Below are 15,604 nucleotides of genomic sequence, written 5' to 3'. Positions count from 1 at the left end.
AAAAAAACAAAGATTACTTAATATTTAAGGTTGTTCTCTCTGTCTTACATTTTTAATATAAATGACTCTTTTTAAGGTTTTAAACTTATTTATTTTACTCAGGGATTAAACTGTTTTAGTTCGTTTTTATTGAATTCATAACAATTGTATGTACACATAATTTATAACCCATTTGCAATTGATATAAAACGAAATAATAAAGAGTTATATACCTGTTAGAAATGTCGAATCAAAATAACTTTAAAAATATAGAAAATATCTTAATTGGGTATTTAATATTTTTAAATTATTTCCCTTCAAAGGACTTATATATATGTGAAACAAGTCTAATTTTTTTTTTATATATACATATTTCAACTATTAAAAAATATTATTTAATCATATCGTTTATGATACCTTACAAACAGTTTATACCTTTTCTCAACAAATAGCTTCAACAAGTTTGCATGATCTTTACATAATTTCGAATTCTTTATTCAACCTCAATAGGTCTCTGAAATAACACATAGCATTATGTACGTAGTAAGTTTTATTATCATTTTTGTTAAAAGTTTCTCTTACATCATACATACCTGTTTTCTATAGCTTCGTTTAGATGGTATTTGTGCATCAAAGAAGTGACAAGTCTTAATGTTGACCAAATGGTATTGGACATTGTTTTCGGTGAGAAACTTTCGCCTCGCGTTCCACGACCAGCAGCCTGTTGATTTAAAGCTGTTAACAGGTGTTCACCTGCTTCCCTGCAATAAAATGAAACGTTTCATACCGGAAAGGAAAAAATTTGTTACATTAAGTGACAAGTTTACATACTTATATGCACCAAGATTAATACAAGAGATTCCTAAATTATAACGTGCTCTAATAAATCCCGGTGATAACTTTAAGGCACGATGGTATGCATTTATAGCTTCTTCTGATTTTTGACCATTAGCCAAAGTTGCACCTAATCTGTTCCACAATCTGGAATCCTTTAAAAAAATCATGTTTACGAAAGTGTAATAATTACTTTTTAAATAAAACAGAACGATTCTTATCATACACGTACATCAGGGCGTACTTGTAATGCTGCCTGAAAACAATCACAAGCTTTATCATATTCATTTGACAAATTAAAAAGTACTCCCAGTCCACATTGCACATCAGCATCTATTTCATCTCGTGGGTTCATTCGTGCGGCTTGAATATACAGATTTTTTACTTCTTCGTGTACATCGCTAAAAAAAGGTAATGATTGTCATGAATGAAATTTAATTATCTTATACATGTAAAAATTACTTACTCGAATAAAATAGATGATACACTGGATTTAGGATATTGCTCAATATTAGTCTTTTTTACAGAGAGATGTTTGTACTTTTCATTTTTTAATAACCATTCCTTTAGAGTTAAACATGCTTGATTTTGATAAGATTCATTTGTATATGAAACGGCGAGAGCCATAAGGGCGGAACCATTTGTTGGGTCGAGATTTAGACAGTGTTTTAAAGCAGATATAGCTAATGGATCCTGTTCATTCTCAGCTTGAGTTTTACCAAGTAGCAACCAAGCTTCTGAATTACTTTCATCTTGTTGCACTGCTGCCTCAAAGCAAAGTATAGCACTTGGTAAATCTCCAACTTCTAATCTTTTCTTCCCTTCTTCTAATGCATTAGGCATATTCTTCATAGGGTTTTCCTCGTGAAATTCATAATCTTTGAATGGGTCATAAAATGTATCATATTCTGAAAGCCATGGATGTTTACTGGACAGTTCCTCTGAGGACGATATTTTCTCCCATTCTTGTTGAAGTCGTGAAAATGGAGATTCATAATTATCTATTTCTAAAAACATCTATTAGTTATAAATATATCTTCAACATGGCATAAGATAAAGTAAACTAATGTTAAAGTATATACATACCTGAAGCATTTTCTTTTTGAAATTCATCTATCCAGCTACCTGCAGCAGCTAACTCTTCTTCTGCATTATCGGAAACTTTATTTTCTGGACTATTTTCAGTAGAAGTTTTTTCTAAAGCAGTCTCTTCATCTTTGTCATATTGCTCTTCCCACTCCTTGCTTGTGCTATGTAAATCTGGCAGTGATTCTTGATTATCATCAACTGGAGCATCTTGCTTCATAAATTTCATAAATTTTGAATGTGGAAAATTAGGATCATCATTATCTCCTGCTGGTTTCCCAGTGTTTTCATTGTTAATATCATTTTGTAAAGCATCTATGCTATGTTCTATATATTCTTCAGCCCACTTGGGTCCTAATCCTAATTCATGCGTTTGTTGTATCAGAGTATTTGAATCTTGTTCTATTTCAGGATTCCAAATATCATCCGTGTGATGTTCCTGTATCAGAAAAATATTATAAATGTATAGAATTTTATTAATAATATTATATAGCACAATAGTAAACTAAAAAATTACACTGAAATGACGTCCTGATTCTAGATATTGGTTTGCCCAAGCTGTATCTAAACCAGTTAATTCTTGAGCTACCCCTGGAGCTGCTATAGGTGGATGAATATTTTGATCAGTTTCACGCATTTCTTGCAGTAAATTATCCATTCTAAATGTTTGAGGACATGAAGGATTTTCTTCTAAAAATTGTTTAACTAACTGATCTGAGTCTGAAGCCTGAAAGGGCTCCACAGGACCAAAAGGATGATGTATTCCTTCTTCTTTAAACCCATGATCACGTACAAAATGTGATGTAAGTTGGATCAAAGAACTAGGTCCTCCACAATCTCCTTCGACTAAGTCACGAAATGCCATTTTCTTTTATGATTTATAACTACCTGCATCAGTTCAATATAACTGAGTCACTTTTGGATAAATATAGTTAGTGGTTATATGTAAAATATATATTTATGAATTTTTACTTTTAATTATCATATCTGATAAGACACAATAAAAATGATGAATAACAGTAAGTTTTATTAACAAAATCATATATTTTATATAAAATTAATTGAATTTGTTATTTTAATAGATGTTAAGTAATGCAATAAACACGGTCGAAGCACAAATCGCAAAAATTTACTCGCACAACGTAAAAAGTTAGTGATATTTACGCATTTGCGAAATAAAAACAGATTACGAATTTCATGTATCTATAAAAGAACAAAGTACACAAACCTCTTTTCGTTATTAACGCAATTAAATATTTCGATCGTATCCTTGATGTTACTCCAAAAACGTGTTTTTACGTTAAGCACACACTTCGTTCAAGATTGTTCATTTCCCTTGTATCAGGGCAATATTGGTAACATGCATTGAATAAATTCCGCTGTACAATGGTGGGGCGGGTAGAATTATCATAGCAAATGTATGAGTAAATGTTTGATACTAGTAAGATGCATATCATGAAGACACTGTGCATGCACGGTTGGCACATGAACGTCAAACCATTGACAACTCGATGAACAACGTGAACATCTTTCTTTATCTAAAGACTAATGATACACCATTTATATTAAAAACATATACTCTTTAGCCATATAAACTTTGAAGCTTTATATCTATTGAATAGTTATATTATACCTGCTACGAGTGTTACGTCTGCATCTTTCATCTTATGCATTCGATGCAACCGTAAGACTAGTACGAGAGATCATTTTTAGATAGACTCTACAAATAAGAGTATAAAAGAAAATCACTATTTTACCATATCAGGGTTAACTAATACCTTCAAACAAGAATATTATTCTAATATTACAAAAAATAGATACCTGAAGTAAATGTAACATTTACGAAAAATTTTTCAATTCCCAAAATTGGACAAACTTTCTTTGAAACTTATGATTTTGCTTACGAATCTACCGCAACGCCATCATGCGACTGCTATGGGACTTTGAATTTGGCATAACCTTCGGAGATTGTTATAAGTTTGATTTACTAGTTCATTTAAACTCTTTGTTTAACAAAGTACGCATGGGCTTGTAGAATTAGAGTATTTATCGATATAAATAAAATTAAAGTGGAGAATAATAGAAATATGACTGACTTTGCAAAAGCTCAACTTATGAAGTATGGATGGACCGAAGGTATGATTTTTGAAGGAACGTGATAATTTACATAATTTGTATTTATTTAAACTATTTAAGAAATAAATTAATAACTTTTTTCTATAAGTTAAAGTAGTGATTTGTTTTGAAAGTGTATTTTTATTTTGAAACAGGTAAAGGTCTAGGTAAAAATGAGACTGGTATTACAGAGGCAATCAGACCAAAACTAAAATTTGATAAAGCAGGAATAGACCATAAGGATACAGATCATAAAGAATGGTGGGAAACTGCTTTTAATAACGCAGTTAATAACATTGTAATTGAATCACAATCACATGGAGTTTCTATATCTGTTTCAAAGAAAGAATCATCTGAAGATAATTTAAAAGAAAAGAAATCCAAATATATGTCAAGCTATACAAATTTTCTTAAAACTTCTACCCTTATTCATGGCAACATAATACAGGAAAAAAGTTCAGATCTACCTGAGGTAGATAAGATTCAAAGTGATGTCACATATGTTCCTTTAACAGATGAAGAGTTATTTAAAGTTTGTGGTGGTAGAACCGCCCATAAAGGGGCTAGGCATGGATTAACTTTACAAGGAAAATTAAAAAGAATAGCTCAGCAAGAGGAAGATTTATTAAACACAACTGCATATACAAGTGTATCTGATAAGTTAAAAAAATATAACGAAGTTCAAGATTCATGTAAAATAGATGATAATGAAAATGTATTACCTGTTGCTCTTTCTTCTGAAGAAGAATCAAATGCTCCAAAACTATCTAAATCTAAAAGAAAGAAACACAAGAGACGTATAAACGATTTAACTCATCAATTAAATATTTTATGTAATGTAAGTGATAATGATGAAAGAAGTAAACATTCACTAGTTGAAACAGAAGTAAAAATAAAACATAAAAAAAAGAAAATGAAAAAAGAAAGTGCAGTGACTCAGAATATTCAAGGCATTGGAATAGAGGAAGAAGATAATGAAATTGATAATAGATCATTTCCTGTAAATCTAACACTAGAAAAAAATGTAAAAGAAAAAAGTGTTGAAGGACAAGTAAATGATCAGATTGAAGAAGAGTTTGAGAATATATTTACACGTAAAAAGAAGAAGAAGAAATCTAAAAGAAAGAAAGATCAGAATGAACAAGATGGGAATGTATTTACTCTGCATAGGGTAAAAAAATTAAAAAATTCATACAAAGGCAATTTAAATGTACAGCATATTATTGAAGATGGTGATAATATGCTGGAAAATAAGTTTCAAATAGAACTCCCTTGTGATAAACCAATTATGCCATCAGATAAGATTAAAGATTTGTTAGAACATCCAGAGGCAGCTCTATTAAATGCTAGAATAGTTAAAAAAAAAGAGGCAAAACATCACAGGAAACAGAAAGCTAGATTAGATAAAATAATAACAAGTTTAGAGGCTGTACATTTTGATGCTGAAAAATCTGCTGAAAAAAAGAAGGATTCTAAAAAGAGACTAAATAGAGTAGTAGAAAAAATGGTTGAATATGATATTGCAGCAAATAAAACTGAATCTTTAAAAAAATCAGTAAAAAAGAAAAAAACAAACAAAAATAAATAAGACTAAAAATGAATTGTAAAAAAATATTCCTACATACAATATTACCTTGCTATACATACAAAACATCTATAAATATAGAATTAATATTTTTGTATAAATGGTATTATAAATTAAATAATATGAAATAATCATTTGTTTGCATTCTCTTGATATATTTTCATTTTGTTTTACAATGCATTATTGGGCACGTTGATTTTTGATAATTCGATATATTTATTTATATATATATATATATAAGTAACAAATTAGTTGTACATGTATACGAATTTATAGAGATAATATACTCTTAAATTTTCACGATTAATATTACTGTATATACTTGTGTATAGCTCGTCTGGTAAAAAAGGAATACAACAATATTTTTGATAATTATTTGTAAAATTATAAACGATCAATTTTTCTTTGTGAAAGAAAAAAAAATTTGTTTTAAAAGTCAAACGACGATCTGTACAAAAATATATACGGCAAATATATAATTAATTACTAAGTAGCACCAATGTTCGTTAATGCGTTAGGAGATAGCTAAGTATAATTTTTCAAGCAATTTATTTGTACACAATAAAACAAATTTTCTAAGGCCACTAGGATACTCCGCAGAGTTATTAGTAATCTTGGTTTTGTTTATACTAGTGAATGAATCTCACTCAATAAGCTTAATGAATATTAAAACTTGAATCTGTAGTACTTAATTAAGTTAGTAATTGATTTAAATTTGCTAGGTGTATACCTTGCAATAGGATTAACAAGAACTAGTTATTTTTAACATTTCAAGCCATTAAAATATACAAAAGGATAGAATCTAGTCAAAATACATACTAAACATGTGATTATGATTATTGATATTACTAATCTTAACATATTATAATGAAGTCTTATAAAACTTTATAATAGCTTATATTAGGCTATATGAAGTTCTTAATTGTGAAATGTATATCATTGACACCTGAATAAATGTCAGCATGGCCTTAACAATGGTATTTTATACAAGATATGCTTATTAAAAAATTGGATGGATGAATTTACTAATTCAAATGTTCTTACTAATTAAATTTACTAAATTTCTGTTTAAAATATTAAGTAATGATAATTATAATTAATTAATTATATTAAACAGAACTTATAGAAATGTCGAATGTTGTAAAAGCTTAACATAATTGTCAATATCTCATAGAGACAGTGAAACAAGTTAGCTATTCACACATGAAATCTAATTGACAATTCTCTCTTAAAAACTACCTTTGCTTAAATGGAAAAATAGTATGTAAATCCTTCATTATTGAACCTTTATCAATAATTCAAATATCAATCACAAATCTTTTTTGTTATAAAGATGCATAAGAGGAACAATATGTACTATAAAGAAAACAAATATAAAAACTAATTGTAATTGAATATTAAAATAGAAAAAACATATTTAACTATATAACTAAATTTAAAAATTTGTTTCATATAACTATTCATATGGAATCTTATTTTAATCTCCATTTAATCATTAACTATTAACAAATATTAAATCAACAATAAACAACAAGTTCAATACTTAAAAGTTCTAACTATTCTAAATGCATCTGTTAAGGAATCTTCTTTTTGCAATATAAGACCCAATGTTTCTACCATTTCTACTTAATGTGACTGACTTTTTATCAGTATGAAAACTATTACAAGAAAGACTTGTGTCATTTAATTTGTTCCATATTACATACATATTAGATACATTAACTTTGTGTGTTGTAATAGTATTTTTCAATATACAAGGGTCCAATTTTCTTGGAATATAACTGAACCCAAGATGATTTACAGGTTTGACTTTTGCACGTTTTGCACAAAGACCTGTAATATAAACATCCTCTAAATGAAGCAGAGGTGTTATTAATGCTGCTTGATATAACTTAAATGCCACTCCTAGACTCATCACATATCCTGTACCAGATAAATAATTTGGATATATTTTTGCTGAGTACATATATTTTGGTGTATACCTAATCAAAGATATTATTTTGAACAGTAATTATATACCTTCTTATATATTCACTTAATATAATTTTTACTTACCATTTATTACTCGGATCTAAAATGGGTTTGGCATTACAGATAAGTGAACCTATTAAAGTATCAATAGTTTGTGACCTGGACTGTAATGTTTTTATTAGAATGGGTATATTTACAAACATATCATCATCTGTTTTCATTAAATACTTGGCTTGACCACAATTTGATGTCACCCATTTCAACATCATGACAGATTTTAATGTTAAGTTATTATATGTATCATAAAACTTTTCTTGTACAATATCATTATATTGGTGACTTTCTTCTGCTATTATATTCTGTAAAATAATTTATTTTCAGAGTTCTTACTACAACTTTAATAAAGCAAAGCTATATTAATAGGTACGTACATTCAATGTATCATTATCACTTTGTCCCAAAAGAAATGCTACTTTTACTGTTGAATTGTATATACTATCTAAATTATTTTTATTAGCCCAGGTATCTCTTATAGCTGCCCGAGCTTTGAAGTTTGTAACAGATGAGCAAATAACTATAAGGAGATATGGTGGTGGTATACAAATTCCAGTTGGGCTTAAAATTGCAGTTGTATTTTCTGGATGAATATATGTACAAAGGTCTCTTGAAGTGTTATATGCCCATCCTGGTAACTGTGCTGCAAATGAATTATTGGAAAATACTTCATCTTAATTCTATAAATGAATAAAACTAATATACATCAACTCTTTCTCCTTAAGTTCTAACTTCATATGTGCCAATAGGAATACTTATTCAACTTTATCATTGCTCAAGCATACTACACTAAATAAAAAGAAAAGAAAGAAGGAGAAATTATATATTTCATGCTAATATATCTTCTACTTAAATATATTTTTATATCCTACTAAATAAAAGATAATATATTGAACAATATTATTACCATAATACTAATACATGTCTACTATGTTGGACTTTAAATTCATAGCACATAAATAACTTTTTACATATACTGTTTCTATTACACAATTTTCCTCGTAAACCTTACATTTATAGAATCCACAGAGAGTTGAAGTATGAAATTAATTAATATTTTAAAATAAGAAAGTGTGCAAGCAGATTCAAGTTACAAGACTGGTTAATTTGCAATGCAATAGGATTTTGAGCAATGTTAGTTAATGCATACCTATAGAGGCTACCAAGTGCGAGTCAGCAATAGACTCTGCAGAGGACGGAGTCTCACCTAAGCCTAAAAATGGACTTTGGGCAGAATGGTATGCTGGTACATACAATAAACCTAGTGTGGCTAGAATGACAAATCCTACTGCTAATCGCCGGACAAATGATATTTTTCCTTTAACCATTCCATTATTATTTATATTGATTGCTGATGGCAATTCCAATGGCAATAGCCGTAATTTGTCCATCTAAATACAAATAATATATCTTTTTATATCAAATTTATAGAAACTAGATTCATAAAATATTATTTTATAATTTTGTAATGAAATTTTAATTTTCATAATCTACATATAGCACTGTACAAGCAGTATCTTAAAAAGTGAGAAATTTATACCAATGACACTGAACAGAATATATTAAGTTAATATAAATTCATTATTATAAAGCATGTCAGTCGAAAAGTAGCAGAAATTTAACTTAATTACAGGTTTATTAACGGTACGTCATATTGAGTAGACATTATATGAAAAAAATAACGTAACAATTTTAGATAACTATTATTATTTTTTTCAAGTATTATATGTTCTTCAGATTCATATTATTGTAATAAATGGTACTGAGATAAGAATGCTGTAATACAATCAAGATGAGGATATCATAAACAACCTTACCTTTGAGAAGCGGTGATCACGTTACGCTGCATTTGACAGATTTCCATTTACTTCAGTCGTAAGTTTAAACTTACGATTTATTGAAGCATACTGCACAATTTCAACAACACATTTCTCTTACCGATAATTAAAAAGAAGTAACAGAGAAAGAACGGAGAACATAAGTGATACCGAATACTGGAAGATATTGAAATAGTCGCCCAGGAAATTTTTGTGTTTGCGTAGAACCACCTAGCGTTGCTTACTTGAACTTATTATTTGTTATAATTGAATGGTAATTGTAATACAGAGATATGGCGTAAGTTAACAGTATAAGTAAGCATTATGTCTTCCATTTCCATGTTATTCAGAACGTTATCAAAAACTTATAGAGGATGTTCATTAATCTAGAAATTGAAATTGAAATGGAGGAAAAGCTGAGTAGTGATTATATGGAGGCGGTCAAAAGATAAGAGTGATCAGACTTCAGGGCCAAGGATATACACTCCTGGAGGACTCCGAGTTCCGAGTATCTCACTCGCATCGGGGCCTTCAGACTTTAGCGGGTTCGAATGGTTTTGGCGATCCTGGGTACCTGGGGAGGGACTCTATGGACAACCCCTTTGATGGTCGAGCATGACCATCCCAGTTTTTGTACGAGCCCTTGGTCAGCTTAAACCATAGGCCATCTTTGAAAACTAATATCTAAATTAAATTTCTATCCCTGGTAAAAACGAAGTAGGAGTACGATTTTATCTACTTTACTGATTATTATTGGTTGAGCTATACGAGATTCCCAAAGCTACCGTTTATGTGTGTAGAGGGCGTTAAAAACCAATTGTCCGATGCGAAGTCGGTATTGCAGACTATGCAACAGAAAGTTGTATGAAATGATAAGTCTAGTCTATATCTCACCGGTGGTAAAAGGAAGCCTGTCTCTTGGTTTGACTTTTATCGCTACTTGCATCAATTAAACATGTGTAAATACGAATTTTTTTAATCGTGTAATGCTGAAAGAAGTTAGTTATGTTTTGACTGTGTTTGAAAAGGCCTAAAAATTCAAAATTTTTAATAATCTTTCAAATGAATATTAATTTTCTAAGTTGTAAAAACAGAATCATTGTTCGTTTTGTTTACTGATTGTCAGTCATGATTAAGGCTATTTTAGTGTTTAATAATCATGGAAAACCTCGACTTTCAAAATTTTATCAATATTTTGTAAGTATAATAACAAATAGTACTTATTACTGCTATGTATTGGTTTCTATAGGAAATGTTTTTCTTGTTCTTCAGAATGAGGACATGCAGCAGCAAATAATAAAGGAAACATTTCAATTAGTCTCAAAAAGGGACGATAATGTTTGCAATTTTTTGGAAGGTGGAAGTTTAATTGGTGGATCAGACTATAAATTAATTTATAGACATTATGCAACATTATATTTTGTATTCTGTGTTGACAGTTCAGAATCAGAATTGGGAATTTTAGATTTGATACAAGTTTTTGTAGAAACATTAGACAAATGTTTTGAAAATGTATGTGAACTTGATCTGATCTTTCATGTAGACAAAGTTCATTACATACTCAATGAATTGGTGATGGGTGGAATGGTACTAGAGACCAATATGACTGAAATACTTACAAGAATAGAAGATCAAAATAAACTGGAAAAGCAAGAGGTCAGTAGTATTTTATAATTAATAATTTAGAAATAGATATGTGTGTGTATGTTTCAGCTTTAATTGTATAATTTGAGTATCAGAAATAACAAATTTTGTATATTAAATAGCAGTGCACTGTGAAGTTAAATGAATAAGTCACATTTGTGATAACTAATTTGTGTAAATATCCCTTAACTTTTTGGGCCCAATTTGATTCTAATTCAAAACAGTTGTGGTATAACAAAAATATATTGATAAACAAGAGTCATAAATACTTTGACTCAAAGTCTGTGGACAGTAGTTGTCTGGGCTTGAAGAAGTTAACAGCCTATAGCAGTGTATTCGTTAGCTGTGCATGCATTGGAATGTTTCGTAGAGCAATTTCATATGGTGATAGGACTGATTGACCTAACATGAATTTTAGGGAACTTACAAATCAGGACGATCTTGCTCACCTCGTCCGTTTGTCCTTCTGGGGCCCCCTCCCTAAGTAAATCGGCAGTAAAAAAATATCAGACCATTTTGTACACTCTCATTCCTTTATATAGTTTATCTGTGATCTTATTTTTTTTTACCAAGAATCTCAAAACATAAATCTTTCTTAGCTTTACAAAATAAATATTCATATAACACGCATGACAGCGCTATCGTTTGTAAGTGTCTGCTCGGATAACAGTGCCTTAATGCAAATGTATACGTCGCTATGCTCTAAGAATAAAAATGTATTGCGTAGCTACTCATTTGTATTTACTTCTACTAATTAATTTAAGTTCAGAAATCCTTAAAATATTTCCGTTTTCCATTTTTTTCCATCCATATGGTATGTGCAGGCGGGAATCACAGCAGCACCAGCGCGTGCTGTTTCTGCTGTCAAGAATATGAACATACCACAGCAAATAAAGGATATGAAGTTACCTGACTTACCACAAGCTATAAAAGATCTCAAATTCTGACCAGCCGTTACTTCGTTGGCTCCAAGCTGACTGGTTTCCTCTACAATTCCAACTGCAAGTGATACCACAAGGGTTTTTTTTCCCTCTCTTCAAGTGAATGAGAATGCACCAATATTGCCTACAAACTCTTCATATATTTCGTCGCAACGGTACCAGAATTAAAGAAGGAAGATTGTTTTGACCCTTGAAGCTCCTAAAAAATACTTTCAAACTGAAGATTTGTATTGTGAATTATCAGTGTTCATATTCACTTTTTGAGAATAAGGATTTGGAGCAATTAGAATACATTTATCACCAAATACAAAAAGGTAAAAAGTTATAAATATAAATATACTGAAACAATATTTAAATGAAAGTTGCATTATTCTCATATATTATTAAAAGAAAGGTATTTCCTTTATAGTGTAATCTATTAAAATTACACATTCTTTGCTATAATTAAAGCAGTATATTTAGTGTTATCTAATTTGTGAACATTTCCATTTATTCTCAAGGATGTTAGATATTAATGTTATATTGTATCAAAGAAGTATTTAATAAATACTACAGTACTGCATGTCAGTTTTTATTTTTCAAGGGATATGAAAAAATTTAAGATATATTTAAAATATTTTTGTTTTATTATTTTAAATATGTTTCTTTATTATTTATATCTAAAATAAATTTAACAAATATGTTACAGTAAACAGTTCTAATGTAACAGAATTATTAAATAAAAAATTATTTTTTAGATGTAGTAATTTCATTTCTAAGTGTAGTCCATATGTATCCAGTACCCTTTTCTGCAAGTGGTGGTGGATATGGTGTGTTTTTCAGTTTATAATAATCTGATGGGGCATGCATTACAAATTCCATACATTCAAGCTTACGTGGCAAATCTTCTTCTGGACCTATAATATATGTTTCAGGACTAAATCCTTCATCTGGTGGTGGGCTGTATTTTAATTAATATTAAATTATTTTCTGTATTTAAAAATTAATAAATTGATTGATTGTATGTTTTGATATTTTACCTAGCTGTAGTAGGCAAGAGCCAAGTAACAGCAGCACTTTTTTCACAGTATTGATCTGTTAGTAAACCTCGTATCTGAGCATAATAGATACCTCCATCAACATCTTGCATAGAAACTATATCACCCACTTGAAAATAAGTCCCTTTGTAGAACACAAAATTACTGGTTACTGGTGTTGCTGTTGCTGTAGGTGCTTTTATTGGCTAAAAATACAAACAAAATAAGATACAATTTGGTACAAACAGAAAATTGCAGTACGTACAGTTTTCTTAAATAAGTTCCTTCGTCCTTTTCCTTTAGGTATTACTTTATGTGGAGCAGTTGATTTGGAATTACAGTATCTTGTTATCCTCGTACTTCTTCTGGTAGGCTTCAACAATCCACCTTTGTCCTCATCTTCAGTTTTTATATTGGAATTCGCCTCAGAATTTCTCTCTTCTTCAAGACAAGTATTGCAAAGGTTACCAGCTTCAGTTGAATGCCAAAGCGGGGTCTCTCGGGTCCCACACTTGACACATTCAGGTTTATTGCCGAGAGGCATTGAGTTTCAGTTAATTCAATCTCATTAATTATTTATTCACCGATAGGTAGTCAACCGACGAATGCTTCTTTTAATCTGTTCCGCGATCGTTTCATCGATCGAATTGCATCGGACAGCATTTTTATTATAAGCAACGTAATATCGAATAGAAGTAGTAGAGTTTCATTTCCTTCGGATATATAAACAGGGGAAATATTCGATCAAATATTATCTACACATTTCATATTCGTTGCAGTTGCAGATCAGAGATGTTGTGTATAGTTATAAGCACGAATGTACCACTTTCCGTAGTTGCCAAAGAAAATAAACCTAGCCAGAGTGTAAAGTCCCTAGCATTTGAACGTTTTAGCACAGCTGACTGTGGTTTTAGGTAAAATATTTCAGGACCATGACGAAAGGAAACAAATGTAATTTTCATTGACATATTTATTTTTGATTACATAAATAACAACGTGTAGTATGTAAAACAATTTACTTTTATTAAAATCTGATTGATTGGTCTTTCACACAGTGACATTATAGTGTTCTAGATTTAATATTTAATTTTTATCTCTGCATATAAATGTATATTTTTTTTATACTGCCAGTCACTTATTGTATAAAGAGGACAGAAATACATTATGTAAGACTGTATTAAAATTATTTTAAAATTCCAGAAACACACATTCATTTAGGTATAACTACTGAGTGATGATTGATGAGGGCATGTAAATGTACTTTTATCAACACTTTTTCTCTATAGATTTGCTTCTAATCGTTTTATCTCTTTCGAGATCTCATTTTTTCTTGCTAACTTATCAAGTATTTCTTTCTCTGGATTTTTTAATAATCCAGTTTTAATCTTCTCTTCTAATGTTTTGATTTCTCTAAGTTTCTTTCTCAGATTTTTTAATCTTTTTTGGGGATCTGGTACTGCACTTTCAGATTGATTCGTAGCATTTACTTTGGGTGTAGGAGTTTGATTGTTTGGTACTGGTTTTGCATTCAATTGTGGTTTATTATTTTGTGATAATGGTTCTTTTTTTTGTTCAGGTTCAGAGATTGCAGTTTTAGCCAATTCTTCAGTGATACGTTCAGTATTTGTTTTGCTTTTACTCTTTTTCTTTTTCTTTTTAACTTCTGTCTTAATTGGAGCACCAGGAATCGATTTAGTTTTAGCTGCCTGCAGTGCTTCCTGTTTAGCTTTGTGTTCTGCAATGAATTCTGGACTTGCACCTATTGGATATATGGGTTTATTTTTTATTTGTTTTCCTTTGCTTTCATACCTGAAATGAAATTAATAGTGGTAACAGCTATTGAAGAAATATATTTAATACAAGTATGTTATGTATCACATACAATGGAACTTCTTCTTGCGGTATATAGCCATCTTTAACACGGCGTGGTTTACGCCATGTGCCATCTGGTCGTTGACTGGCAGGGATGAATGTTCCACCTGTAAAAATGTTTGTGACAGCATAAAAAATAAGAACTTTATTAATTAAAATAGTTACAGCATCTAAATATTTCTCTTATATTAAATTTATTGACTCACATTGAATGAAATATTCATTTCATATCATACATTATTCCAATGTTCAGTTATCTTGCAGGAAAGAAGAAGTATCGAGATAGAGCTTATATTTGGAGTAATATAGGTTGTTTACATCTTACAGGTTATAAATAGTTTATTGGTCGATATAACTAAAGCGTTCAAATGGAATGAAAGTGATGATTACCTTGTTCATCTTTGATGTAAGCCGACGCCATCGTTACTCGATACAATCGTTCGCCGTGGGTACCTTTTTATCATATATTCTTTGATAATTCTTACTATCCGCGGGCCATTTTGCAATCGTGAGGACCTCAACCTTTCACAGATGCATCAAACTTTCCGAATTAGCGATAGAAATTCCTTTTTTTCAGGATTAAAAGATGTCGCCACTACATTGCTCCTATATCGTTATTTTCTACAGGTTTCTTCAATAAGGAGATCCATCGAGGTATTTTACCAACAGAGCGATACTCAATGTTTAGTT

General features: G+C 30.2%; 6 protein-coding genes across 11 annotated transcripts; 2 read left to right on the top strand and 4 right to left on the bottom strand.

Annotated features, from left to right (window-relative positions):
* Positions 1-72: 72 nt before the first annotated feature.
* Positions 73-3,764, bottom strand: Pex5 (peroxisomal biogenesis factor 5). Of its 3 annotated transcripts, none has more exons than XM_076386260.1 (9): positions 3,721-3,764; positions 3,533-3,619; positions 2,417-2,787; positions 1,900-2,338; positions 1,280-1,820; positions 1,046-1,214; positions 811-968; positions 573-740; positions 73-493 (listed from the first exon to the last, which is right to left on the bottom strand). In XM_076386260.1, exons 3-9 carry the CDS (start codon positions 2,762-2,764, stop codon positions 454-456), a joined length of 1,863 nt encoding a protein of 620 aa, XP_076242375.1. In that variant the 5' UTR covers positions 2,765-2,787; positions 3,533-3,619; positions 3,721-3,764; the 3' UTR covers positions 73-453. The 3 variants fall into 3 exon arrangements, with proteins under 3 accessions (XP_076242375.1, XP_076242376.1, XP_076242374.1); XM_076386261.1 differs by lacking the exons at positions 3,533-3,619; positions 3,721-3,764 and adding an exon at positions 3,128-3,263 and having other exon boundaries at positions 2,417-2,499; positions 2,610-2,787; XM_076386259.1 differs by lacking the exons at positions 3,533-3,619; positions 3,721-3,764 and adding an exon at positions 3,128-3,387.
* A 99-nt stretch (positions 3,765-3,863) lies between these two features.
* Positions 3,864-5,791, top strand: LOC143184207 (uncharacterized). Its single transcript, XM_076386262.1, has 2 exons — positions 3,864-4,035; positions 4,170-5,791. The coding sequence occupies exons 1-2, from the start codon at positions 3,987-3,989 to the stop codon at positions 5,600-5,602; spliced, it is 1,482 nt and encodes a 493-aa protein (XP_076242377.1). The 5' UTR covers positions 3,864-3,986; the 3' UTR covers positions 5,603-5,791.
* A 149-nt stretch (positions 5,792-5,940) lies between these two features.
* On the bottom strand, positions 5,941-10,020 carry LOC143184208 (beta-1,3-galactosyltransferase 1). Of its 4 annotated transcripts, XM_076386264.1 has the most exons (6): positions 9,563-10,020; positions 9,442-9,467; positions 8,775-9,015; positions 8,002-8,267; positions 7,655-7,929; positions 5,941-7,581 (listed from the first exon to the last, which is right to left on the bottom strand). In XM_076386264.1, exons 3-6 carry the CDS (start codon positions 9,013-9,015, stop codon positions 7,161-7,163), a joined length of 1,203 nt encoding a protein of 400 aa, XP_076242379.1. In that variant the 5' UTR covers positions 9,442-9,467; positions 9,563-10,020; the 3' UTR covers positions 5,941-7,160. The 4 variants fall into 4 exon arrangements, with proteins under 4 accessions (XP_076242379.1, XP_076242378.1, XP_076242380.1 ...); XM_076386263.1 differs by having other exon boundaries at positions 9,442-10,020; XM_076386265.1 differs by having other exon boundaries at positions 8,832-9,015; positions 9,442-10,020.
* Positions 10,021-10,352: 332 nt separating this feature from the next.
* On the top strand, positions 10,353-12,567 carry Or (AP-3 complex subunit sigma-2 or). Its single transcript, XM_076385029.1, has 3 exons — positions 10,353-10,638; positions 10,714-11,097; positions 11,910-12,567. Exons 1-3 carry the CDS (start codon positions 10,570-10,572, stop codon positions 12,030-12,032), a joined length of 576 nt encoding a protein of 191 aa, XP_076241144.1. The 5' UTR covers positions 10,353-10,569; the 3' UTR covers positions 12,033-12,567.
* Positions 12,568-12,584: 17 nt separating this feature from the next.
* Positions 12,585-13,775, bottom strand: LOC143183482 (GATA zinc finger domain-containing protein 1). Its single transcript, XM_076385027.1, has 3 exons — positions 13,308-13,775; positions 13,046-13,248; positions 12,585-12,966 (listed from the first exon to the last, which is right to left on the bottom strand). Exons 1-3 carry the CDS (start codon positions 13,584-13,586, stop codon positions 12,753-12,755), a joined length of 696 nt encoding a protein of 231 aa, XP_076241142.1. The 5' UTR covers positions 13,587-13,775; the 3' UTR covers positions 12,585-12,752.
* A 268-nt stretch (positions 13,776-14,043) lies between these two features.
* Positions 14,044-15,476, bottom strand: Pym (partner of Y14 and mago). Its single transcript, XM_076385028.1, has 3 exons — positions 15,305-15,476; positions 14,925-15,021; positions 14,044-14,851 (listed from the first exon to the last, which is right to left on the bottom strand). Exons 1-3 carry the CDS (start codon positions 15,333-15,335, stop codon positions 14,323-14,325), a joined length of 657 nt encoding a protein of 218 aa, XP_076241143.1. The 5' UTR covers positions 15,336-15,476; the 3' UTR covers positions 14,044-14,322.
* Between the last annotated feature and the right edge of the window lie 128 nt (positions 15,477-15,604).

This window comes from Calliopsis andreniformis, chromosome 9 (assembly GCF_051401765.1).
Source record: "Calliopsis andreniformis isolate RMS-2024a chromosome 9, iyCalAndr_principal, whole genome shotgun sequence".
In the NCBI taxonomy this organism is placed as follows: Eukaryota; Metazoa; Arthropoda; class Insecta; order Hymenoptera; family Andrenidae; genus Calliopsis; species Calliopsis andreniformis.
This window is presented reverse-complemented; position numbering and strand designations above follow the sequence as displayed.